The sequence below is a fragment of the Bufo bufo genome, chromosome 2 (assembly GCF_905171765.1).
Source record: "Bufo bufo chromosome 2, aBufBuf1.1, whole genome shotgun sequence".
NCBI classification, from domain to species: Eukaryota; Metazoa; Chordata; class Amphibia; order Anura; family Bufonidae; genus Bufo; species Bufo bufo.
Genome location: NC_053390.1, coordinates 740320337 through 740348214, shown reverse-complemented (window position 1 = coordinate 740348214; position 27878 = coordinate 740320337). Strand labels below are relative to the sequence as shown.

At 41.7% G+C, this 27878-nt stretch overlaps 1 protein-coding gene across 1 annotated transcript in view; it reads left to right on the top strand.

Moving 5' to 3' along the window:
* KLB (klotho beta) overlaps positions 1–25698 on the top strand; it is a 52678-nt gene extending 26980 nt beyond the window's left edge. The window contains exons 2-5 of the mRNA XM_040418968.1: positions 11340–11850; positions 13918–14186; positions 16936–18079; positions 21776–25698. Of these exons, the coding sequence (XP_040274902.1) occupies positions 11340–11850; positions 13918–14186; positions 16936–18079; positions 21776–22182 (2331 nt within the window). The 3' untranslated portion in view covers positions 22183–25698. The remainder of the gene's footprint in view (positions 1–11339; positions 11851–13917; positions 14187–16935; positions 18080–21775) is intronic.
* Positions 25699–27878: the final 2180 nt, after the last annotated feature.

Genomic DNA, 27878 nt, shown 5'->3' with positions numbered 1-27878 from the left:
TAAAGGGTTTCTCCCACTGACTAATGTAAAATGTGAATATCAGACATCATATAGTACATGACTATCTCTTTCTAGCAAAGCTAGAACCAGCCCTGTACTTCACATGGATCCAGAGATCTCCTCATTCATTGCTCTGCTAGATTTATATCAAGCTGACAGCTCAAGGGGCGTGTCCATTCTGCTGCAGCTCTCACCCTATCACAGCTCAGGAGGCAGTTGAAGGATGAGACTGAGCATGTGCGGCCTTCTTAGTGAGCAGGACAAAGAAATAAGAAAATAAGAAAACAGCAGGTGGCACTATACAGATAGATTTCAGTGAATAACTCAGTAGCTATAATACATTTTTAATTACATACAATTAGAAAAGAATTCAGATCCAGTTGCTGGTTTGAAAAATGTAGAATATTTTTTGTGGTTTTGTGGTTTAAATATGGCCATAGACGTTAGGTTTCGGTCATACTGATACACATATTTTCAATAGGATTCATCAACTGTGTGTCAGACAGTCCTCAAAAAGAAGGATGAGAGAGGTTAGATTTTTATCTTTATTTGGGTGATATGGTAATTCAGATCAGATCTGTATGGCCAGCTCATAACCATGTACAGTGGATATAAAAAGTCTACACACCCCTGTTAAAATGTCAGGATTCTGTGATGTAAAAGAATGAGACAAAGGTAAATCATTTCAGAACTTTTTCCTCCTTTAATGTGACCTATAAACTGTACCACTCAATTAAAAAACAAACTGAAATCTTTTAGGTGAGGGAAGAAAAAATATAGAAATAAAATAATATGGTTGCATAAGTGTGCACACCCTTAAACTAATACTTTGTTGAAGCACCTTTTGATTTTATTACAGCACTCAGTCTTTTTGGGTATGAGTCTGTCAGCATGGCACATTTTGACTTGGCAAGATTTGCCCACTCTTCTTTGCAAAAACACTTCAAATCTGTCAGATTGCGAGGGCATCTCCTGTGCACAGCCCTCTTCAGATCACCCCACAGATTTTCAATCGGATTCAGGTCTGGAGTCTGGCTGGGCCATTCCAAAACTTTAATCTTCTTCTGGTGAAGCCATTCCTTTTCTGATTTGGATGTATGCTTTGGGTTGTTGTCATGCTGAAAGATGAAGTTCCTCTTCATGTTCAGCTTTCTAGCAGAAGCCTGAAGGTTTTGTGCCAATATTGACTGGTATTTGGAACTGTTCATAATTCCCTCTAGCTTAGCTAAGGCCCCAGTGCCAGCTGAAGAAAAACAGACCCAAAGCATGATGCTGCCACCACCATGCTTCACTCTGGGTATGGTGTTCTTTTGGTGATGTGCAGTGTTGTTTTTGCGCCAAACATATCTTTTGGAATTATGGCCAAAAAGTTCAACCTTGGTTTCATCAGACCATAACACCTTTTCCCACATGCTTTTGGGAGACTTAAGATGTGTTTTTGCAAAATGTAGCCTGACTTGTGTCACATGTTGTTGTCACATGTACCACACAGCCAGTACTTGACAGATATTCCTGCAGCTCCTTTAATGTTGCTGTAGGCCTCTTGGTAGCCTCCCAGACCAGTTTTCTTCTCGTCTTTTCATCAATTTTGGAGGGACGTCCAGTTCTTGGTAATGTCACTGTTGTGCCATATTTTCTCCACTTGATGATGACTGTCTTCACTGTGTTCCATGGTATATCTAATGCCTTGGAAATTCTTTTGTGCCCTTCTCCTCACTGATACCTTTTAACAATGAGATCCCTCTGATGCTTTGGAAGCTCTCTGTGGACCACGGCTTTTGCTGTGGGATGCGACTAAGAAAATTTCAGGAAAGACCAACTAGAGCAGCAGAACTTTATTTGGGGTTAATCAGAGGCACTTTAAATTATGGCGGGTGTATGCTGTCTCCTATTTAACATGATTTTGGGTGTGATTGTTTAATTCTGAACACAGCTGCATCCCCAGTTATAAGAGGGTGTGAACACTTATGCAACCACATTATTTTAGTTTTTTTTTTTTCTTCCCTCCACCTAAAAGATTTCAGTTTGTTTTTCAATTGAGTTGTACAGTTTATAGGTCACATTAAAGGTGGAAAAAGTTCTGAATTGATTTATCTTTGCCAAAAAATTTTACATCACAGAAACCTGACATTTTAACAGGGGTGTGTAGACTTTTTATATCCACTGTATGCATAGGATAGGTGATACATGTCTGATCACTATAGGGCCAAACACTGGGACCCCCACTGATCACTAGAATAAGGCCTCATGCACACGACCGTTCCGTTTTTTTGCAGTCCGCAAATTGCGGATCTGCAAAACACGGAAGCCGCCCCCGTGTGCCTTCCGCAATTTGCATAACGGAACAGGCGGCCTATTGTAGAAATGCCTACTCTTGTCCGCAAAACGGACAAGAATAGGACATGTTATATTTTTTAATTTAATTGAATGGGTCCACACCCGAGCCGCAAAAACTGCGGCTCGGATGCGGACCAGAACAACGGTCGTGTGCATGAGGCCTAAGGGTGATGAGTCCCCCATGCCTCATTAAAGGGGTTGTCTCATCATAGACAATGGGGACATATTGCTAGGATATGCCCCCATTGTCTTATAGGTGCGGGTCCCACCGCTGGGACCCACACCTATATAGAGAGGACTCCAGTCTGGCCACCACCAAGCCGGCTCCCCATAGAACTGAATAGGAACGTACTGCGCATGCACGGCCCCCGCTCCCATTCATTTTTATGGGACCGACGGAAATAACCGAGCCAGTGCTCGGCTATTTTCGCCGGCCCCTCAGAAAATGAATGGAGGGTGGCTGTGCATGCGCAGTTCACCCTCCTTCACTTGCGGGGCTCCGTTCTCAATATAGGTGCAGGTCCCAGCGGTGGAACCCTCACCTATAAGACAATGGGGGTAGTGATGAGCGGCAGGGACAATATTCGAATTTGCAATATTTCGGGAATATTTTGGCAAATATTCGTCATATATTCGCGAATTCGAGAATTTGTGATCTCCAGTCATTATTTTCTTGATTGCAAAAATCGGCAATCGGAAAATCTGCGATAAAAATACGCAATACGAAAATTTGCGATCAACACTACTCCTAAAGTCAAAGATATTGCAGCCTTCTCATTGGCCCACATGCAAGAAGCAGTGAGGGATCATGGGTACTTATGAAAAAAAATCTAGAGTATTTGAGATTACGAAGATATAGCACTATATTCTAGATATTCGCAAATTCTCGAACTGGCAATATTCGCGATAAAAATTCACGATTAGAATATTCGCGATCAACAGTAAATGGGGGCATATCCTAGTGATATGACCCCATTGTCCATGATGAGACAAGCCCCTTTAGGGCCATAGTGTGGAGGAGTTTGAATGGAGCAGCTGTCAATTATACATTTATCAAGTAATAGCGGCCATCTCCTATAGGCCTCTTTCACACTACCGTTTTATTTTCCATTTTGCGGGCCGTTTTTTGCGTTCCGTATACGGTCCGTATACGGACCCATTAATTTCAATGGGTCCGCAAAAAAAAACGGAATGTACTCCGTATGCATTCCGTTTCCGTATCTCCGTTCCGTGCAAAGATAGAACATGTCCTATATTTGGCCGCAAATCACGTTCCGTGGCTCCATTAAAGTCAATGAGTCCGCAAAAAAAATGGAATGCATACGGAAATGCATCCATATCCGTTCCGTTTTTTTTGCGGAACCATCTATTGAAAATGTTATGCCCAGCCCAATATGTAATTACTGTATACTGTATATGTCATACGGAAAAACAGAACCGAAACGGAAACACAACGGAAACAAAAAAACGGAACAACGGATCCGTGAAAAACAGACTGCAAAACACTGAAATAGCCATACGGTAGTGTGAAAGAGGCCTTAAGAACAGCTTTCTCTGTGCTGATTTGATGCATGTAGTGTCCTAAAAAGAAAGTTAAATAATATGATTGGCTCCATCCATTGTTCTTAAAGGGGTTCTCCCACGATTAATTTAAAAATTTAAAAATGAAAATCCGACATCATATAGTACATGACAATCTCTTTCTAATAAACTTAGAACCAGCCCTGTACCTCACATGGATCCAGAGATCTACCTATTCATTGCTCCAATTGCTGTGCTAGATTTATTGCAAGATGGCAGCTCAGGGGGTGTGTCCTTTCTCAGGGGCGGTGTCCTTTCTACTGCACTTTGTGGCAGTTGAAGAATGAAACTGAGCATGTGTTCCACCTCAGTGAGCAGGACAGAGAAATTGGAAAAAGAGCAAACACCGGGTGGCGCTATACATGCAATTACAAAAGTATTCATATTCAGGCACTGGTTTGAAAAATGTTGAATATTTCTTGTGGGACAACCCGTTTAAGGAAGATAAGCCGCCACCAGAGATGTCTGGCACTGGCACTATTCCCATCCAGAACACGTCCACGTTCGGCTGCACTTCATGCATGACCATTCATGGGGCTTTGTTCTTTTTATACAGACCAGGTGTGGTATGTGTTTGGTAGCTGTAGAGTCTGACCTTCTTATCTGATGAGGGTATTTTTCACTGTAATTAGTAACAGGTACAAAACAGAGATAAAGAACTGTGCAGATCTGGTGTAAGAATTTACAACATGTGTCCTATTGAAGTTCATTCTGCCAGCGCAGACCATAGAGATAAGATGCCACATTTCTTTTTTCCCTGATCAGCATACCCTCCAGGTTCTCAGCTGCCAGAAGGCAGTACCCTCCATCACTAGACAGTGAGCAATGGGCTATGATGCCTGGCCTTTCCCTCACAGCTCTGTATGACTGGAGCAAGCCTTCAAGGCAATGAGAAAATTCAGAACATTTCTGGATTTCCAGAATTCCATGAACTATGTAACCCAAATGCTTGTTCAGCCTATACCTGTGAGGACAGCTTATCTTCCCTGAGACCAAACTAATTACAGACCTCCCAGGTGTCCCTCTTTTGGAGGGACAGCCCCTCTTTTTGACCCAAGTCCCCCTCTCCCTCTTTGTTCCTTAAATGTCCCTCTTTTTGGGGGACACACCCAAAAAAAGCCACACGGCCCAGAGATCCATAATAATGTGCACATCCATGAAGTATAAAATCAATATAGCAATTTTGTTAGATTACCCCTGAGGAAGCTGGACTTTACCGGCATTACGCGTGGGGCGTTGTTCTATTGACTCTATTGATCTTAGTACATCATTATTTTTTTTTAGGTATCATTTCATGTTATTTGATGCTACATTATTATTTATTTATTATTGATTCTTTATTTGATATTGCATTGTATTTCATTTTGTCTCGGACTTATTTGTGGACTTTGGTGGATGCTGTGTTTTTGTTTGGTTTTATTCTTACCAGCACATGGTTTAGTGTATACAATAAAAAAAAAAAAGGGCTGTATGTCTATGTAGTCTAATAAAATTGCTATATTGATTTTATACTTCATGGATGTGCACATTATTACGGTTCCCTTGTGGCTTTTTTTTTTTGGGTGTCTCAGCATCATATTTGAACCGTTACTGCACTCCTTTTCATTTGTAATGTGCCCCCTACATTTATTGTTATGAGATTCCTCTTTTTGATCTGAGGCATAGATTTTTATTATTACATTCACAATATTGACCCAGGATGTGTTTCCCTGGTTCCTCTCTGTATATTTGGTCCCGTCTTGTAGATGATTTCATTATTTGACACAGTTGGGTTTTTAGGAATTTCTATATTCAGATTATTTTTGTGCTCTTTCGTAAGAGAAAACTTTTCAGGTGTATAGATATGCAGGAAAAATGGATCTTTCACACAGTGAACCAGAAGTGTCCCTCTTCGACCTTTCAAAAGGTTGGGAGGTATGTAATCGAGCATGTTGAAATCCAACAGGTCGATCCTTTTGCAGCATATGGAAGCAGATTTTCCTTTCAGGACACTAGAAAAATTGGTCGATGACATGTCTTTTCTTAAGGAAAAATTATCATGGTAGATTGCAATATATTTAATTTTAGAGATAAGAAATTGGGATGGAGATGGACAGAGAAAGGAAGGGAGTTAGAGGGAATTTTCTGGGCAATTGGATTTGGGGGTTACTATACTCCTTAGGGCTCATTCAGACGGCCAGACGCTGTCCGCAAAGATTCGGATCCGTTTTTTTGAGGACAGTTCAGCATGTCCGCAAAAAAACAAATTGCATTCTGCATTTTTGCAGACCCATAGACTTCAGTGGGGACACATCCTGATTTTCACTGACAAGTATAGGACATGTTTTATTTGTTTTGAAGAAGAAGAAAGAAAGGGCCCCAAAGAAGTGAATAGGTCTGCATCTAATCCCAATAGGCCAGGCAATGGTTCCCTTAGGGTTGCCACCCGTATGGGAATGAACCGGACAGTCCGGGTTTGTAATCCTGTGCCCGGGTACAAGCCTTTCTCAGAGCCGGGCACAGGATTAATTTCAAACTGCAGACTTGCCAGCTAGCCTCACCTGAGAGCTGTCGGTGAGCGGTGGCGGGCGGTGAGCGTGAGCGAGCGGCCGGCATGTCAGTCAGCGGCGGGCGCGGCCAGGGTGTCAGCAGCGGATGATCAGCTGAGCCTGTCACTGCCGGCGCGGCGATCAGCTGAGCCCGATGCTAGCGCAGGGTGACGCTGTCTTCAGACACAACCTCCCTCTCCTTCTCTCTGCTAGTGAAAGGAAGTGACATCAGAGAGAGAGAGAGGGAGCGTGGGAGAAATGAAATCATTCTCCGGCAGCCTGCGCGTGGAGCTGCTCCAGCAGTTTCTTCTTCTTTTCGTCTGGGAGTCAGTCGACCTCTGCCACCAACGCCGTGACTACCGTCCTTCTCCACACACCTGGACCTCTGAACTTCTAAAAAAGGTATTTAAAACATTTGAAGTGTTTAATAAAAAATATTAATTGGAAAGGGGGGGGAGGGCGGGCAGGCACGGCCCTTGTTAGTATTGCACATAAAACATGCCCCCAAAAATGCCACAGGTAACCAGTGACATGTTTTGTGGGGGCATATTTTATGTGCAATAATACATATCGTCCAATACAGACACCAAATTTCATGTTAGTGCAAAATCCATTTTATTGATAGTTGTCGTCCAATCGACAAGTGCTTTTGGGGCCTTGGAGGGTCCCCTTCATCAGGCCAAGAAATGTGCTTGTCGTTTCAATGACAACTATCAATAAAATGAATTTGCACTATAGATGTACCGAACTACCGATACCGATACTAATATCGCTGCCGATACAGAGTATTTGGGCGAGTACTTGTACTCGCCCAAATGCTCCGATACCTTCCCCGATATTGGAACTTACGGTCGGAGGGAGATGTCCCTCTGACTGGCAGCGCCAAGGGAGCATACAGCCGACTTCCTTTCCAATCAGGAAGCCGGGAGGTGGGTTATCATCCACCTCCTGGCTTCCTGATTGGCTAGGAAGCCTGCTTCACTTGTTGCTAGGCAGCCTGGCTTCCTAACCAATCAGCAAGCTGGGCAGTATGTCATGACTCGCTTCCTGGCCTCCTGATTGGTCAGGAAGGTACGCTACCTACAATATTATTTAATTACAAAATTTGTGCATAGTGTATACTTTACCAAAAAATTGCCGCGAGGTGCTGAAGTGTTCGGGTTTGGCATGAAGAAAAGGTGGCAACCCTAGGTTCGCTGCATTTCTGGGAAAAAATATACAAATTAGCTCCCAAAAAGAAAAGAAAGCTGAACCTCTGATGCCACTAGATGTAAAGTAGCGATCCTATAAGTCAATGCTCGACATTGTAAACAGGTCTTGAAGCATAATTTGGATAATAGTAAGCCAGTACCTCATTTGAAGACAGCGTTTTCAGGGTTATTGCCCCTCATTAGTCCAGAACAGAAAGAACGGGCTTAACTGGGTGAGAGGCCTAAGTCAGGATTCAGGCCTTAGTCTTATGGAGAGCACTTAGTAGGCATAAGGAGTCTTATAGGCCTGGCAACATTCCTCTGGTTATGAGAAATATATCCTTCCACACAGAGAACATGTTCAGTGTGTCAGTGGATTTAGATTAACCACCAAACTCACTGGACCAAAGGATGTATTTACAGCAGGGAAAATGCCAGCCGTCCTGCTAATGTCACACAGCAAGAGATTGTAGCAGCACTCATCATTGATCCGAGGTCTTCAGGGAAGGTAAACACATTGATCACACCATGGTCAGTAGAGCTAATTATATTAAGCATTTACGGTACGTTTTTATTTTTACAATTTGTTGTATTTTTTAAGATAAAAAATTGGTCAGAGTATCTCTAGTCCACACAACATCCCGTACTATGGAACCGTAGACCATCCATGTGTCAGCACATGTGCGTCATCAATACAGCACTGTATTACAAAGGTATTCTCCCCTGGACGCAAGCCACTACAGAAACATGGAACGATGTTCTATAGAAATTTTATAGAAAAGCATCTACGTGCGTGAAATTAGAGCCATGTGGACATATAGTATAGTGCTATAGACATCCATGGGCAATGTATTTAAGCTCGGTATAACTCACATCGTGACCTGTAATACAGCCATGTGCTTAAAGAGGACCTTTCATCTGTTTAGCCCTAGTCTAATTAGGGTCTTACCTTATAGGGCGGCCCCCACTGATGTCATCGCACTTTTTTTTTTTTTCAAAGACCCCCCCCCCTCGTTCATCCGCTGTTGATTTTGGCACCTTATATTCTAATTAGCCGACTTGGTTATACTAGGCGGAGACTGGACCGGTTCTCTTCTCCCTGGCTATGAGCGGTGCGCTCTGATTGGATGTTCTCACAGCCAGGGAGAAGAGAACCGCTCCAGTCTCCGCCTAGTATAGCCAAGTCGTCTAATTAGAATATAAGGCGCCGAAATCAACGGGGACAACAGTGGGGGCCGCTGTATAAGGTAAGACCCTAATTAGACTAGGGTTAAACAGATGAAAGGTCCTCTTTAAAGGGGTTGTCTCACTTCAGCAAATGGCATATATCATGTAGAGAAAGTTAATACAAGACACTTCCTAATGTATTGTGATTGTCCATATTGCCTCCTTTGCTGACTTCATTCATTTTTCCATCACATTACACACTGCTCGTTTCCATGGTTACAACCACCCTGCAGTCCAGCAGTGGTGGATGTGCTTGCACACTATGGGAAAAAGCTCTGGTCACTGGGACTGCAAGAGTGCACATAGGCTGGCCCTTTTTCCACTATTTTTTGGCAGATTGGTTGGGGGAGATATGGGTAAATTCAGGCACAGATAATGGAGGACAGTCGTCTAGTCATGTCACAGGGATACATTCTTAAAAGATATAAGCTCCTTTCAAGAATAGCTTTTTCTCTAGTATATTACATTATTAAATCAAGTGAGTGTTAATCTCACAAGTTTTATAGAATACGTAATGTAACAATGCAAAATTAAGTTATTCAGGTGTTTTTTCCATTCATTAAAGCATCACGCAGTTTTCTGTAAGCCCTTTCTAATTACCAGCTCAGAAGGTAATCTGCTTCCTTAGTTTACTTGAGATTGTTTTTTCCCGCAGCAATAAAACATCAGATTTCTCGTAATACCATACCGCCATGAAATGTTATCAGCTTAACGATTCAGTTGTATTCAGTTCTGTATTTCTTTAGACTCATAATTACAATCTTTGGTGGATATACATCCATGCATCTCTGTAGATACCTGTATTAGCTAAACAATATATGCACAGCTGTATAGGTGTTGCAAGGATCTGTATTACAGTACCCATAGAAATCTATGAACACAGACTTCAGTAGTCAGTGTACTTTCAATAATCTTTGTATAAATTAATAGTATGGGTGACTATTAGAAACTTTGTAATATATATTATCAGAGAAAAAAAATTCTCTTTCCCCCCCTCCTAAACTACAATTCTCTGCTGAATACATCTTAAGAGAGTAGTTGGACTGTCAGCACTCTCAAGCATCAAAATACTTGGAGGTAGGAAGTGGAGAGAGAAACACATATAGGCTGGCCATAGAAGGCTATGAAGAGGGAGGGAGAAGGAGTGAGGAAGAGCACACAAAGATGCCTATGGAGAAGGGAGAGAAGGAGGAGGGAGGATGAGAAGGGAGGTGAGATGAGTAGCGATCTGCCAGAGGAAGAAAAAAGGCATTTTTTCTGATAAGATATATTACAAAGCTTGTTATATTGACCTGTACTATTCATTTATGCAAAGTATGTTGAAAGTAGACTGATCATTTAATCTCCATCTGCCTATGTTGGTTTAGATAAGTGATAAGAGAAGCATGTTTTGGGAGCGTAGGAAAAAACCGGGCTACTCAAGAGAAAAACAACAGCCACGTTGGAAGAATATGCCATTGGGTGACTATCACGCAGGCCCCGTTGGCATTATAGCTTACAAAATTGAGTCTAGCTCATAGCAGCTTCTTAGCTAGGGAGACTTCATGTGCCCCAGATGCTGGGTGACAGGGAGCACTGAGAGGCTACGTTGCCTTGCCCAGGGTATTAAAGGGGCTGTCCTATGAAAAATATTGTACAGTTTTCAAACCACTACCTAAATGTGAATGCTTTTGTGATTTAAATTTTAGCATAGCCGAGTTATTCAATAAAATATATCTGTATAGCGCCACCTGCTGTTTGTTTTGTTTCTTATTTCTTTGACCTGCTCACTGAGAAGGCCGCACATGCTCAGTTTCATCCTTCAGCTGCCTCCTGAGCTGTGATAGGCAGAGCATGGACACACCTCCTGAGCTGTGATAGGCAGAGCATGGGCACGCCCCCTTATCTGCAGCAGAAAAGACACTCCCCTTGAGCTGTCAGCTTAATAGAAATCTAGCAGAGCAATAAATGGGGAGATCTCTGGATCCATGTGAGGTGCAGGGCTGGTTCTAGAAAGAGATGCCTCCAGCCTTCCCCACAGCGCCTATACGCTGTGCTACGGGGGACCTTATACTATTATCTCTCCTCTTTGTGACTTTTTGTGAGCAAGGTCTGGATTTCACCGAAACGTCAAGATTTATAGTCACAATTAAGAACAGGCATTTCTTTCTTTGTTTGCCTATATACCAATTGGAGGATATGTTACAATAAAAGATTTCTTATTTGCATGAAAACCCTGAGTGTGCAGTGGTACTTCCCTTACTATGTACTATATGATCTCTGAGTTTCATTTTTTTACATTAGTCATGAAATAACCCCTTTAAGAAAAAGGGCTATGGTAGCAAACTGATTCTTTGCGCTGGGTAAAGGAAAGCCTGGCTACAGCTTTTGCATAACTTTTACCCAGGTGCTGGCTCTGTCTGTCATCCACATGTAGTGCATACTATACCGTTCATATTTGCTGGTTCAATAACACATCTATATTGTTATATTGTAGGCTCATGCTCTGGTCTGGCATACCTATGACACTCATTTCCGCCCATCTCAAAAGGGATACCTGTCCGTGACATTGGGCTCCCACTGGATAGAACCTGAGAAAAGACATATTGACTCATCAACCATTAACATGTGTCAAGAGTCCATGGATACCGTACTTGGACGCTTTGCAAAACCTATTCATATTGATGGGGACTACCCAGAAAGTTTGAAGAGAAAATATGGCTCCAACCTTCCTAGGTTTTCTGAGTCAGAAAAAGCTTCTGTTAAAGGGACAGCAGACTTTTTTGCATTCTCCTTTGGACCCAATAACTTTAAGAGATCAAATGATTCCAACAAGTTGGTTCGCGCCTTGATTCATTTAAGGGGGGTGTTAAACTGGATCAAGATGGAATATAACAATCCTCAAATTCTTATCATGGAAAATGGTTGGTTCTCAAATAGCAACATCCAAACTGAAGACACCACAACAGTCTACATCATGAAGAAGTTTATCAATGATATCCTACAGGGTAAGTAGCTACCCGCTGTCCTAACAGCCTTTATAATGTCCGTACTTAAAGACAACCTGCCACAACTTTATCCACCATGACATAATATCGAGATGACAGGTCCTTGGGACATTTCTTCTTTTGATTTTCTAAACTGCCAGAACCTCAGAGTTAGGCCTCATGCACACGACAGTATTTTTTCACGGTCCGCAAAACGAGGTTCCGTTGTTCCGTTTTTTTTTTCCGTGTGTCCTCTTTGATTTTTGGAGGATCACCAGACATGAAAAGTGAAAAAAAAATCTAAGTCAAGTTTGCCTTGAAAATGATAGGAAAAAAACGGACACGGATCACGGACGCGGATGACAATCTTGTGTGCCTCTGTGTTTTTTCACGGACCCATTGACTTAAATGGGTCTGCGAACTGCTGTCCGTGAAAAAAATAGGACAGGTCCTATTTTTTTCACGGACTGGAAACACGGATCACCGACGCGGATGACAAACGGTGCATTTTCCGAGTTTTCAACCGACCCATTGAAAGTCAATGGGTCTGCAGAAAATCACGGACAACTGAGCAACGGACACGGAACCCAACAACGGTCGTGTGCATGAGGCCTTAACTGAGCTTCTCTTCTCCCCCAGATTATACTGAGAATAGGCCATAACTAAATAAAATGTAGAGTACCCCTTTAAAAAATATTATGCCCTTTAAAAAATATTATGACCTTCGAACTCTAAAGACAAAAATCTAAATTAGTTAGCATGTCCTAATATGCAGGTGACCACGGCTGAAAACCCAAAATCAAACACAGTGCAACAGCACTCTGCATACACAAAATACATATAAACTAATACTATACTCACTAGATAAATGAATGTAAAGTACTTAGAAAATACGGTACTTTGCCTGTTTTGCGGACAAAAAGAGGGTTTTTCACAGTGGGTCCCGAGAAAATTGTGGGATGTGCCTGGACCGCATCTGTATTTGCAGACCACAAATCAGACGGTCATGTGCATGAGGCCCAAGGCTACAATACCCCACAGATAAGAGTGGTGCTGTTTCTGAAAAAGTATGCCTTTATTTCTAATCTGCACAACCTTTTCAAGCTTTTGTATTGTAAGGATACTTTCACACATGCGGCAGAGGATTCCGGCAGGCAGTTCCATTGCCGTAACTGCCTGCCAGATCCGGAAATACGGACGCAAACTGATGGCATATGTCAGACAGATCCGTCTGACAAATATCCGAAATACCGGATCTGTCTCTCCGGTCTCATCTGGAAAAATGGATCCGGTATTATTAATTTTTTTGCATTTTTAAAGGTCTGCGCATGCGCAGATCGGAAGGCTGGATCCGTTTTGCCAGAACACTTAATGTTGGATCCGGCACTAATACACTAGAATGTAAATTCATGCCGGATCCGGCATTTCGGCAAGTGTTCAGTATATTTGGCCGGAGAGAAAACTGCAGCATGCTGAGGTATTTTCTCCGGCCAAAAAACGTAAGAGGGACTGAACTGATGCCTCCTGAACGGAATGCTCTCCATTCAGAATGTATTAGGATAAAACTGATCCGTTTTTTTCCGGTATTGAGACCCTGTGACGGAACTCAATACCGGAAAACAAAAACGCTAGTGTGAAAGTACCCTAACTTGTTGTCTATGTAAATGCAATGTGAATAAGTTTATTGTTAAATAACCTGTAAATATTTAGGTTTTAGTAAATACTTGTATTCCTTATAAAAATTCTGGGGAACATTTTGTGCTGTTCCTCTGTTATTCCTCCTGAATATTTATGATTAAACTGACAACTGGGTGTGCCATTCTCCTTGTCAAAAGGGTGTGTCCCAATACAGTCTGAAACTGCCAGCACTGATTGGAGATCAGAGTGTGCCGGGACACACCCTCAACTGGTAACACTCAAAAGCCAGTATATCTATATATTTTCAGGAAGAATAATGGAGGAATTCCACAGTGCGGAGTTCTAAGAGAAGACAGATTTTTAGTTAGACATATCATAAGAGGTGACAGGTCCTTTTTACTTAGCTCTTGACTAATTTTTATTTTATTTGTTTTTGTGGACTGTCAACAGCTGTCAAATATGACGACATAAAGGTCTTTGGCTACACCGCCTGGTCCTTGATGGACAGCTTTGAATGGCAAGAAGGCTACAAAATAAGACGTGGATTGTTCTACGTAGATTTCACCGACAAGAGCAAAGCAATAGCCCCCAAATCTTCTGCATTATATTTCAAGCAAGTCATCCAACAGAACGGTTTTCCAGAAGAGGCCCCAGAAGTAGCGATCCGTGGACAGTTCCCATGTGACTTCTCCTGGGGAATAACAGACTCTGTGCTAAAGGTGAATATAGAGAGTACTAACACTATATAAACTATAGAGCTCTGTAAAGATCCGAGGAACACACTGCAAATGTCTGCAATTAGTAGTCTGTCCATTACTGATTGGTCTGTAACAGCTAGACTATTGTCCCCATAAGTACGCAGCCTAATTTGGTTTTTAAAAGTTCCAGTGATATTTTTCGTTTTTTTCATCTCCCCATTTTAAAAGCCATAACTTATTCTTTTTCTGTCGTCATAGCCATATGAGGACTTTTTTAGAGAACCAGTTGTATTTTTAATGGCTCCATTGTGGAGTCCCTCCACTGTATTGTATAACTTAAAAAAAAAAATTGAGGCAACAGTGTGAAAAAAACAACACAATTCCGCCATTTACGGTTTAGTTTTTACAGTATTCACTGTGCAGTAAAAATGACATGTTATCGTTATTCCGTGGGAAGGTACAATTAGGGAAATGTATGTTTTTTGTTGCTATCCATAACTATTTTATTTTGCTTCTTTATTTTATTTTTTATTTACTTTTCTATTTATCTGCGGACGGAACTGTGTAAGGGCTCATTTTTTGGGGGGTGAGCTGTAGGTTATATGGATGCCATTCTGGAAACTTTTGATCATTTGTACTAAATTTTTTGGGGACGCATTGTTTTTTTTTGCGTTCAACATGTGGGGTATATAATCAGATAATTGAATAGTAGATCAGGTCATTACTGGCATTGCAATGGCAATTAGTTATATATATATATAAATATATGTATAGTTTGTGAAATTTTCAATTTTGTTTATAGTTTTATGGTCTCCTTGGGGGACTTGAGCCTGAAATCAGATTGCTTGTACTATGCTGTTAGAGGCAGGATGTAATAGTGGCTGGAACTTGGCAGGCCACTGGCTGTCATGACAACTAATTGGGACGCTGTGATTGGATTCATGGCTTGCCGATCAGAGAAGAAAGGCAGCACCCTCCCTCTGTCTAACCATTCAGATGCCACGGTTGCTATTAACTGCAGCACCTGAGGATTTAAACTGCCAGTATCAGAGTTATTTCTAATCCCAGCAGTGAAAGCAGGGTGTCTTCTGTAAGGCCTCTTGCACACGGCCGTTGTTCTCAGTTCCCTGCATTGGGGACCGCAATCTGCGGTCCCCAATGCACGGGCCCCATCCATGCAGCTGCCGTGATGGATCCAGACCCATTCAACAAGTTCTATTGTTTTACGGATAGAAACCCCACTGAAGGACTCTTTAGTGCTTCCGTGGGGTTTTGTGCCTCCGTCCGCACCGCAGCTCCGAAATACGGATCCATTCAAGTGACGGTGAACACACGGCCGGTGCCCACATATTTCGAACCTGCTGTTTGCGGGCCTCAATACGGGCCACGGCCGGCAATGGCCGTGTGCATGAGGTCTTATGTAGATGGCAACTGCAAGTGATGGAGCCGGTCCTGCTCCGGAGCCAGCTCTATCACTGTGATGCACTATTACACCCCTAAGTGTTAACTCACTGCACTCAGTGATGTAATAGTACATCTGGGAGAATTAAGGGGCTAATAGCTTATGTCCGACAAAACAGGTATGTCTCATTTATTTAATTTTAGTTTAATTAATTAGATATATAAGTTTGTAGATGAATAAAATAATGGGGTATATTTACTTATATTATTGCTAGATCTTGTTGTAAAATGCACCAAAATTTGGCATGTCTCTTGTGCATAATGTTGCATGACCTTTAAGACCAATGTATGTAGCAAATGAACCAAAAAGAATAATCCACCGTGCCTAGCTCACCTGTTTCGGTTTTCCAGCTTGATAAGGGGGCATGGCTTAGCAAAAAGAGGTATAACTTAAAATGTGACAATTTAAACCTAAATTCTGAAGCAATGTTAAGCAAATAAACAAACCAATGGTTGGTGCAGTTAGACAAAAGTGTCCAACCATGAACCAAATGTGTTATACAGCACAAGCTGCCTGTTCAACTTTACACTGTCTACATTTTAAAAAGGATTAGTAAATCTGCCCATATGCGTTTTTTTATGTAGCTATTTTTTTTATTTTAATTATCAAATATTTTTCCGCTGGCAGCCATATTGAAATCATATTGTCATATACTTTATGACAGTTGAAATAAATGGGAATCAACAGAGAATTGACATAGATTATTATAGTTTCCACAAAGTGGCATACGCCCCCGTCCCCAGAGACCAGGGAGTGGCAAAACAGCCTTATCCGTTTACATAGTGTATTTTATTGCTTTCTTACTTCCTCCGGTTTCCCTGCTGTCAGCATTCAAAGCTGCACTGAAATACGTTGTCAGGACTGCTGTGCTGTTTTAACATAATAGAGAGGACTTATGTGTGTAAGCATGGTAGTCCTAATAATGTATTTTAGCGCAGCTCTATGTGCTGACAGCGGGGGGAATAGGAGGCAATAGGAAAATAAAAAACAGTGATTTGGACTCCATATCTGCAGTACTACTCATGTATTACTGTAGATAATGGTCCAGAATCAGGGTGACAGATTCCCTTTAAAGATAATGAAATGACTTTTCTCATTCTGTCCCCATCTATACAGAAAAGCTAACAAGTGAGCTTCAGGAAACAAGAAGCATCATTATATTGTATCTTCTCTAGTGACTAGTGTAAAGGCAGCAAAAGCATCAAACTAGTGAACAAAGGGACCAAAAATGTAGAAAGATATGTTTAGAATTAAAACTTGATTTAAATACTTCCCTTTAATTCCCTTTAAATTGTACTTTCTTCACAGGCAGAGCTGGTCCCATCATCTCCTCAGTTTGTGGATCGTAAATTGTATGTGTGGAACATCACAGGTGACGGCATCCTGCATGCAATCAAAGGAGTACAGCTAAAGACTCGAGCAGCCCAATGTACTGACTTCATCACCATTAAAAAACATCTATCCCTACTGAAAAATATGAAAGTCACTAATTATAGGTTTTCTCTTAATTGGTCTATGATTATGCCATTAGGTGACTTGTCCTCCGTTAACAGAGAAGTCCTGAGATTCTATCGTTGCATGATAACTGAGGCCTTTAAAGTTGGAATCAAGACCATGCTAACACTTTACTACCCAACACATGGATCTTTAAGTCTTCCTGGACCACTGTTAGGAAATGGAGGCTGGTTAAACAAGACCATTACTCAGGCTTTTAGTGACTATGCTAAGCTGTGCTTTCAGGAATTTGGTGATTTGGTGAAAGACTGGATCACCATTAATGAACCAAACCGCCTAAGCCAATATTACCATAACAACAGTAGCAACGCCTACCAAGCAGTGCACAATGCACTCATAGCTCATTCCATAGCCTGGCATTTGTATGACAAGATTTATAGACCTCATCAACATGGTCAGATATCCTTGTCTTTGCATACAGACTGGGCCGAGCCTGCAAATCCCTTCCTACATTCCCACGCCGAGGCTGCGGATCGTTTCCTGCAGTTTGACATTGCTTGGATCGCTGAGCCAATTTTCGGTTCGGGTGACTATCCTACGCTCATGAGGCAATATATAACCACCAAAAACCAAAAGGGAATGACTAAGTCTGTCTTGCCCTATTTCACAGAGGAAGAGAAAAAAATGGTGAAGGGTTCGGCAGATTTTTTTGCCTTGAATCATTTCACCACCAGATTGGTGATTCACGAGCCAAAAAATGATAGCAGATTTGAAGCCGATCGAGACATTCACTTTTTGTCCGATGCAACCTGCCTGACATCATTTAACGGACTTGCAGTTGTACCGCAGGGGATTAGACGACTTCTGAACTGGATAAGGAAGAACTATGGAGACATTCCTATGTACATTACAGCAAATGGAGTGGATGACAAAGCGTCAGAAAGTGACGAACTTCGAATATATTACCTACAGAAATACAGCCAGCAGCTATTACAAGGTAAGTGGTTTCAACAACAGCTTTTCAACATACTGTATGTAGCTTTACCCTTGACTTCCACCAGGTTTGGGCGATGTTCTACCTTGAATTCACTTCCTGTGCCTATGTACAGGGCTGACCCTACAGCTGGCACTGCCAGTGGCACGAGTGCAGTCATTTTTCATGTTTAAACTGGTTATCATAATAAGCCTATTTTGAAATTGCCTGTGAAGTTCCTAGCAGTGAGTACTATAAAAAAAAAAATTACAATAGAAACTGTGGCACAAGCCCTTGTAGGAGCAGAAGTGGAGGATATGAGTGGTAGTGGCTCTGGCTGCAATAATCATTCACAGTGGCAATCCTCAGACCAATGCTCCCTAGGACCATGGCAGGATAGGAGGGTGCACCCTTTCTTCTGTGAGGGCACACCCTGATGTTGGGGCTCCTGCCTGATGGTAGTTGGGGTGCCCTTGGTGTTGTGGGTTTGGTGCGGGTGCAAGGCAGGAGATCAGGGTTGCCAACCAGAATTTTTCTTTTTTCTGGACAACTTATCCCAAAATCATGGGCGGCCAACATTTTTTACAGACAAATTGGAAAACCATACTGAATGATAAAGATTATAAGTAATACAGGTCTGTAGCTCAATATACTGATCAGAACTCATTATCAGCATTTACTGTGAGCTGTACAATGATGATAATTACCACCAAAATAATCTAGTTAAGTATCACCAGCCTCAAAAATATCATGGACACATCTATTTTTTTTCACGGACAGAGGAAAAAAGTTGCCTATTTTTATGGACTGTCCAGAAATTTCTGTACGGTTGGCAGCCCTACAGGAGATGTAGGTGCAGTGGCCAGCGAATGGTGCTGGAGTTAGAAACCAAGTCAGTTGTAGAAAATAAACAAGTCTCTCTTTACTTAAGTGCAGAATGGGAGTTGTAGTACATCCAGTGGTAATAATACACAGCTCCAAACATTTGACAGTACAAATCTTCCCAGATAGCAATGATATAGGGGGATTGTAGTACTCCTTCTCTCCAAAGTCTATCTCTGCAGAATCTAAGGCTGGCAATAACGTTCTTGCAAACTTGTCTGTAATGCCCAGCTGAGGGGTTAAGGATTAAGATATGGTGGGCCAGGACCACGTTAAAGTGTGGAAGGGTGGCTTAGCAATGTCCCTCTCACTGCAGTAAAGTTTTCATCACACTCCTGTGAGCGCCTCGGCCTTCTCGAAGCTCATCAAGTACAGCACCGTGCATTGTATGTGCTTGGTAATGCAGCTTAGCCTCATTCACTTCAATAGGGCTCAGTTGCTCCTAGACCATGTGACCGATGAACGTGTCGTCACTGGCCTAGGAAAAGCTCAGAGAAAGGCGCGGTGCTACTGCAAGTGTTGCTACAGCTAATCGGCGGCGGTCCCGGTTGTTGGACCCCCACCCATCACATTCTGATGACCTATCCTGAGGAGATAGTGATTCTCTGGGATGAAGCTTAGGTCTTTGCGGGTTGAGCACATGTAACTTCCTCCACCAGCACACTACACACTGAGCTAGGTGTGGATCTAAGTCCATCTCCTAGCTTCCTACAGCAGCAGAGGCAGGATTATTAACCCTGACTGATCCATACAATGCATTAACATATTAAATAACATTACACAACAAAAACTATTTGCATGTACCCTATTCTGGGGTATTAGAACTGATACTTAGCAGAGCAGGGATTCTCAAAAAGGAGACCCTGCTCTATGACATCCAGAAGTTTATAATAACCACCAAAACTTAGACAGTTGGAGGAAACTGTCACATGCTGGCAATGTGTAGTTAAAACTAATACTTGTACCTAGTCAGCAGTTAATCGTTTGATAAAAATAAAAAATCCTATTAAGCAATTACCCAGGTACTTTCACAGAGCCCTTTTACACAGGCTGATGGTTGGGAGCAAATGTTCCTAGGAATATTCATTCCTAGGAACCTTAAAGAAGTACTTTACAAACAAATGTTTTATTCTCTTACCCGTTAGAAAGGTACATGACGTAAACTGTTATGAAGGTAATCTTCTCTCAGTGGGAATCACAGAAATCCTTATTAAAATGGTTCTCCAGGAATTATTTAAAATGGTCACCAGCAGCCTGTCCAAGAATGTGAGCAGAACTGGTTTCCCCCACTTGCATGAGTTGCCTAGCAGGGTGGGGCGTGGGGCCTCATTACACATTATACTGCTCTACAATAGATGGTAATAATGTGATCCTGCCTGTGATATGCCATCATGGCTGAGCAGCCTGACAGGAACACTCACCAATATGTAGTATACGCAAGTGCCATAGCATAGTGCGCAGTGAGATGACACCCCCTAGACAGCTCTGCAGGTGAGGCAAATAGTGCTGATCACATTGTAGGACAGGCGGCTTGTGGTCATTTTAAATGATTGCTGGAGAGCCCCTTTAAGTAAGCCGAAATAGAGCTGGGCATTGTAGTGCTGCATTTGTGAGTGGAGCTCTCCAGAGTTTTTTGAGAGAAAGAGAAAAAAGCTTGTACTCCCTTGGTCGGATTTCAGAAGATTCTACAGATTATATAGGCTCAGAGGAAACCTACCTACTACATCCTATACACAACCTTGGGAACATGCAAATGTCAGCTGTAAAGACTGCACTGAATGTGTACAGGGCCTGTGTGAACCAACTATTGAACTGCCTCAGTAAAGTACAATGGACTTGTTGCATTAAAACCTGGTTTTATCTTTGTACGGCCTCATGCACACGACCGTTGTGTGTTTTGCGGTCCGCAAATTGCGGATCCACAAAACACGGATGGTGTCCTTGTGCATTCCGCAATTTGCGGAATGGCGCGGACAGCCATTTATATAACTTGTCCGCAAAATGGACAAGAATAGGACAGGTTATATTTTTTGGCGGACCACGGAATGGAGCAACGGATGTGGAAAGCACACGGAGTGCTGTCTGCAACTTTTGCGGCCCCATTGAAGTGAATGGATTTTAATCCAAGCCGCAAATACTGCGGCTCGGATGCGGACCGAAACAACGGTCGTGTGCATTAGGCCTACCGCACTGCACTACAGTTTGCATCATTATATCACTGCCGGCCTTAGAGAGCCTGTGGAGTGCAGCCACCATGACTACTATCACTTTAATCTGCATTACTACTCCTATCCTCCCCACCTTCCTACTTGGTCGCTGTATGGCTATGACTGTCTGTAGCAGTTAGGCCAGGCCACATATACCTAGCAACCATTCCTTGTGTTGATACTGCAATCAGGGGTGCACCTAGCCTTTCTGCCGCCTAAGACGAAAACTGAAACAGCGCCCCCCCCATGCCAATTTCTTAACCTAACCCCTTTGTCACAATGAAAGCGCCCATTGCCCATGGCCCTTCCGCTGCCCCCTCTTGCCCCTACCTGGTGCTGCCTGAAGCGATCGCCCCCCCCCCCCCCCCGGCCTCATTGTTGGTGCACCCCTGACTGCAATATTACCAAAGAGGGGAAAAAAGTGAGTTGGCCACAGTCGAGTGATTCCCATTTACATTATGCATTATTGTTAAAGATTTTTCAAGTCCTGCAAGAAAATGCTAAGATCATAAAGATTCTAATATGAAAATCTAAAAACAATGTGAGGATTAAAAAAAGTTATTATTGCTGATAGGTAGAAATATCTAAATGGTTGCACTAATCCTGTCTTGTCTTGTGATTTGTCTTCTAGCCTACCTACAAGATAACATCAACTTGAAGGGATATTATGCATTCAGACTGACTGATAAAAGTAAACCACAATATGGATTCTACAACTCCCCCATTTACAACATTAAAGCCAAGGCGTCAGTGAACGTGTACAGAGCAATAATCACCGCCAATGGCCTTCCACTTGACCAAACTGGGAATTCCTGCAAAATGACGAAGGAGGAGGACTCGTGTTCGATCTGTACGTTTCTAGAGGAGAAGAAACCTCTCATCTTCTTCAGCTTCTGCCTGTTCTCCACCTCCACACTTTTATTAACTGTTACAATAGTCCGAAAGTACAAGCGAAAGAGGAGAAAACTGCACTCTGCCAAACACCATCATAATGCCTGCTTTCTCATTAAAAAGAAGGATGGCTTTAGTCAATGCTGATCCCGATTGCACCTTGAATTGACTATTTTCCCTTAGATTCACTCCATTTGTTCTCTGAAGTCAAAGATGTATAGACTGTTGCTATTGCTGAGCACATCTACAGGAGCTTCATCCCTCCGACATATTTATATCTCTTGACTTGCTTTGCTGGCGCAGAAAACTGATGTTCTCATGAGAGGAACTTATACAGGAATTAATTTATAAACTTGAGATTCTGATGAACTATAAATTTTGCATTATTTAAAATGAAAAAAACTACCTTTCCAGAATATTGGTATTTGTTTGAATTTCTCCTGACTTTTAAAAGATTGGTAGCACTTTTTATGAAAATACTGTTATGTATGTAATGAAAATGCTGCGTGAAAAGAGGGGTTATGCTCCTTCCTTAAGAGGTCTTGTAACCACTCTTGACATGTCTTAGCAGCTACTTGTATCCTCCCTGTAATAACAATTCTGGAACATCTATTCTTATGACTCTATGGTGTGCAATTACTTTATTATTCCTTTTAGAAATTGCGGACAAATTAATAGCAGTCTGTAATAAGGGTCCAGATGGGTGTTACCAGTTGGTAGTGTGTCCCTGCACTGTCTGACAATGGCAGCACTGATTAAATGATATCAGACTGTGCAGGGAAACACACCCTACTGGTAATACCCAGCTGGATTTGGAAACCGCTAGCATTTCATTCATAGCTTCTATCAGTTATAATAAAGGAATGGCACATCATAGAGTTATGAGAATAGATGCTCCAGAATTATTATATGGGGAATGCAAGTTGTTACTTAAAAGACATGGGCCAATGATAATGGTAACTATCTGGAGGGAGGGTTTCTAGAAATACTCGTTCATGAAAATTGCCCTGAGTAAAGGTGCTGCCTCTTGTTCATTGGGTGAAAGCATCACTGACACAGTCACCTAAATTATAATTTTTGGGCAGCAGATTGTGCTGTTTAGATGACAATCTGATGGCCAGAATCAATGATTCTCTAGGGGTACGAGCAAGAGCAGAAGCTCAGTAATACACACAGTAGAGACCGCTCATTCATAGGAGAGATTGCTGCAAGTAAATGCAGTTCTCACCTCCTCTGACGAGCAGGCAATTATTGGATTGAACGGTTCTTTCCCGATAATTGCCCTTGTGAAGGGGCTTCTACCTTCTACTTTGATTATAGGGTTAAAGGGGTTGTCTGAGATAATAAAAAATTGAAGACAAGCCTAAAATGGTTTAAAAAGAAAAAAAAAATAATAATTTATTCTCACCCCTTTCAAGAGTGCAGTTCTTTGCAGTGCTGGTCCGCTTCTCCTTGGTAAGCAAACAGAGGTGATCACATGTCTGGATAGGGCACATGATGGCTGCAGCCAATAAGTTTTTTTCAGTCAGCGTGTTGCTAGTGACACATGAAAAGTCTTTCATCAGCAAATGATCTATTAACATAAATGCAGTTAACAAACACCATCAGCGATCATTAATGCGGCAGTCATCGCATGTATAAGGATGACCAATCGTTAATATGATTTTTTTCCCCATATGGTTTTCATTTTTTGACAGCATATCCCCTTTTTACAGGGCGATGTGCTGGCAACAAATTATGATTTTTATTTGCACATAAAAGAAGTAATAACCCAACAAATAAATGCTTGTTGGTTGTCAGGTGAGGTTTATATGGTACACTGTACCTTGTATTACTTGTTCCCGATCACTGGCCCATAGTTTAATAGAAAATAAGTGGTCACTAGGTTTTGGTGCTGCTTATCATATGGAAGACGGTAGATTCAGACAAGTCACAGGTCAAGAAAGCTACAACCAAAATTCCCAAAAAGTTGGACGCTGTGTAAAATGTAAATAAAAACAAAACGCAATGATCTGCAAATCTCATAAGCCCCTATTTTACTCACAATAGATCATAGAACACATATCAGATGATGAAAGTGAGACCTCTTACCATTTCATGAAGAAAAAAAAACTCACTTAGAACATAATGGCAGCAACGCATCTCAAAAATGTTGGGACAGGTCCGTGTCTACCATTGTGTAGCATCCCCTCTTCTTTCAACAACAGCCTGTAAACGTCTGTGAGGAGACCATATCCTGGAGTTTTGGGAGAAGAACGCTGTCCCATTCTTGTCTGATGTAGGATTCTAGCTGCTAAACAGTCCTGGGTCTTCTTTGCATGAAATATTTTCTATTGGTGAAAGGCGTGGACTGCAGGCAGGCCAGTTCAGCATCCGGACTACTCCTTTGCGAACCATGCTGTTGTGATGGATGCAGTATGTAGTTCAGCATTGTCTTGCTAAATATGCAAGGCCTTCCCTGAAAGAGATGTTGTCTGGATGGGAACATGTCGTTCTAAAACCTCTATATACTGTTCAGCATTGATAATGCTTTTCCAGATGAGTAAGCTGCCCATGCCATAGGCACAAATGCAACCTCATACCATCAGATATACAGGCTTTTAAACTGTCTGCTGATCTGGATGGTCCCTCTTCTCTTGAGTCCACAGGACATGGCGTTTGCGAATTACATTTTTTTTCTATTTTTGTCTCAATTTGTCCTTTTTAATTGAGCTTTGACCCATAGTGGTGTTTTTGGATCGTGTTGACATATGACTTCTTCTTTCCATGATACAGCTTTAACTTGCATTTGTCGGTTGCACGGCAAACTGTGTTCACAGACAATGATTTCTGGAAGTGTTCCAGAGCCCATGTTCTGATTTCCAGTACAGAATCAAGCCTGTTTTTAATGTAGTGCCCTCTGAGGGCCTGTAGATTACTACCATCCGATATTGACCGTCGGCCTTGTCCATATGAATTTCTCCAGATTTTCTGAATCTTTTGATGATATTATGTAATGTTGATGGTGGGATATTCAAAGTCTTTGCAATTTTATATTGACAAACATTTTTCTGAAATTTCTTCACAGTTTTTAGATGCAGTTTTTCACAGAGGCAGAGGCCCATCTGCTTCTCTGACATTCTCATTTAATACCCAGTCATGTGACTTAGTTGAAAATTGGTACCATTTACTTTTCCGGCTTTTTTGCCCCATCCCAACTTTTTGGCCATCATGTTCTAAATGAGTTATTTCTTTAATGAAATAGTAAAATGTCTCACTTTCAACGTCTGATATGTGTTCTCTGATCTATTATGAATAAAAAAAAAGGATCTATGAGATTTGCAGATCATTGCACTCTGTTTTTATCTACATTTATTTACATTTTACACAGTCTCCCAACTTTTTTGGAATTGGGGTTGAAAATTACGACTAGCTTCCGACTCAGCGCAGTCTTGACAGATGAACTGTTAGTAGTGTATTTTTTGAGCAGTCTCCTTGCCTTCCAACTGGCTCTGGTTCATCAGGTGAAAGCATCATTGATGTAGTCACCTAAATCACCATTCCTGGCCAGCAGATCATCCTGTGTAAACCGAAATGTGCTACCCAGAAAGAATTATTCTCTACGGGGAAGAGCAATCACAGCAGCAATCTCACATCCCAATATAGCGGAGATGATTTCTGCACGTAAATTTAAAAAAATTATAAAAATTTAACAATATATTACAAACATCTCAAAATAACACAAAAAAACTACAACACACAAAAAACAAGCCCTTACACAGCTACATTGTTGGAAAAAGTTAAGGATCTTGAAATATACGCCCTTTTTCTATAAAACATGCAAAAAGACCAAAATATTTTTTTAAAAATATATACTTATTTGGTATCTACATATTCATACTGACCTGTAGAATAACGTTAAAAGAATTTTCCAGGATAAGAATTGATGATCTATTCTCTGATTAGGCCATCAATATCAGACTGGTGGGGGTCTGACTGTCCATCCCCACGCCAATCAGATGTTTGAAGGGGACTCTTCATTGCTTACTTAAGTCCATCTACCTGCAGGCCTTCTATTTAGTATGGGCGGTGCTGGGCATTGCAGCTTTGTCACGTTAAGCTATAAGAGGGGAAAAGATTGCAAAAAACAATGGCAGAATAGCTGTTTTTTTGCATCCCCCAAAAAACAATAAAAGCTAAACAATAAATGATATGTGCTCCAAAGTGGTGCCATTGTAAAATACAACTAGTTCTACATACAAAATTACATCAGTGGAAAATAAGACAGTTAGTTATAACTCTTGGAAAGCGACCATGCCCCCTCCTTCACTTTGTGGGATCCATTCTGGAGACAGCAGCAGGTCCCAGGGGTGGAACCTGCACCCATCTGACATTGATAGCATAGCCTAGTGATATGCCACCAATGTCTGACATAAGACAACCCCTTTAAGACCCAAAATAGTATGTTCCTTAAGGGTTTACAAGTAAACAAACAACACTATTCCCAAAGCTTTTGTCCCAAACCTTTCTTTCAAATTAACTTTATTTCCATAAACTCAGAAAACATAGTTAATGGAGCTGTTAGCATAATATATTTATTTTTGTAAAAATTATATTTTGTAGATATGGTGGGTATACAGTACATGGGGGTTACTTGTGTTTGTATTCCGTTTGTATATTCTGTATATTTATATTTTAGTTGTCTCAGTCAAGCCTTTTAAGGCCCCTGTACACATTAGTATATTGTTGGCCGAACAACAATTTTTAGGGGACCAGCCAGGGGAGCTTCTGACTTTCCTCTGACAGATGATATTGGGGGAGAGATGAATTGGGTGAATAATTTTTTTCCATCCTATCCTTTGTTCTCACTAGAGATACAGAAGTGTCTGGCAGCAGCTGTCTCCTTTCCCCATTGACAACACATACACGTTCCACTAACTCTAGTGTGTGTTTATAGGGGAGTTAGGAGAGATAGCCGTCGGCCTTCCTTCTTGGCAAGTGGTTTGGACAAACATTTGAGCAGACAAAGAATTGACAGGATTGAATTGATAGGATTACAACTGTTGGCCAAACGCTCCCGATCCTCCCATACATATACTCGGCTGAGCGTGCATGTGTTGAGAATGAGAGAGGGGAGAAAGCTGCTGGACATCTCTGGTGGGTGTGGTATATTTCCCCAAATAAAAAAGGATTGCTCACGTTGATGGCCAACATGCCCGACTCTTCTCTTCCCTGATGTCTTGTGTCAGAGGACAGATGGGAGGCCCTATGCACATTAGATGGCTGGCTGATTCTTGTGGAAATCCAACATGCCTAATCTTTCTTTCCTCTGACATCTGTGGGGATTTGGGACACATATGGGATAGTTGACTAATCTTGCAGAAGTCAGTGGGTTCAATGGAACTTCCTGTAATGTGTATGAGCACCTTTGAGGTTTGTATTACAAAATTATTTCGTAAACAATGTCTGTTGGTGACTCTAAGGCCTCGTTCACATTTCCGTTTTTTACGAAACTGTGCTATCCACATTTTTTACAGGCTGCACACGTAGGCACCTTTTCACATATCAGTGGTTTTCCACTGACCACGGGTAAGTGAAAAAATCATGGAGACATGCACTACTTTGGTCCGCGTTGTGCACCATACATGCCCATTGAAGTCTATGGATCTGTGAAAAACTAGTGACAGAATACAGATGACATCCCTGTTTGGTCTGTTTTTCACTCACCAGTGGTAGTAGATGAGAAATACATTTTCAGCTGAACACTGTCCATGGAATATGGATGATACATAAAAGGCAAAAATGGACACACGGACAAAACATGGATCCCTCACGGATGAAACATGGACGGATTTTCCATGGAC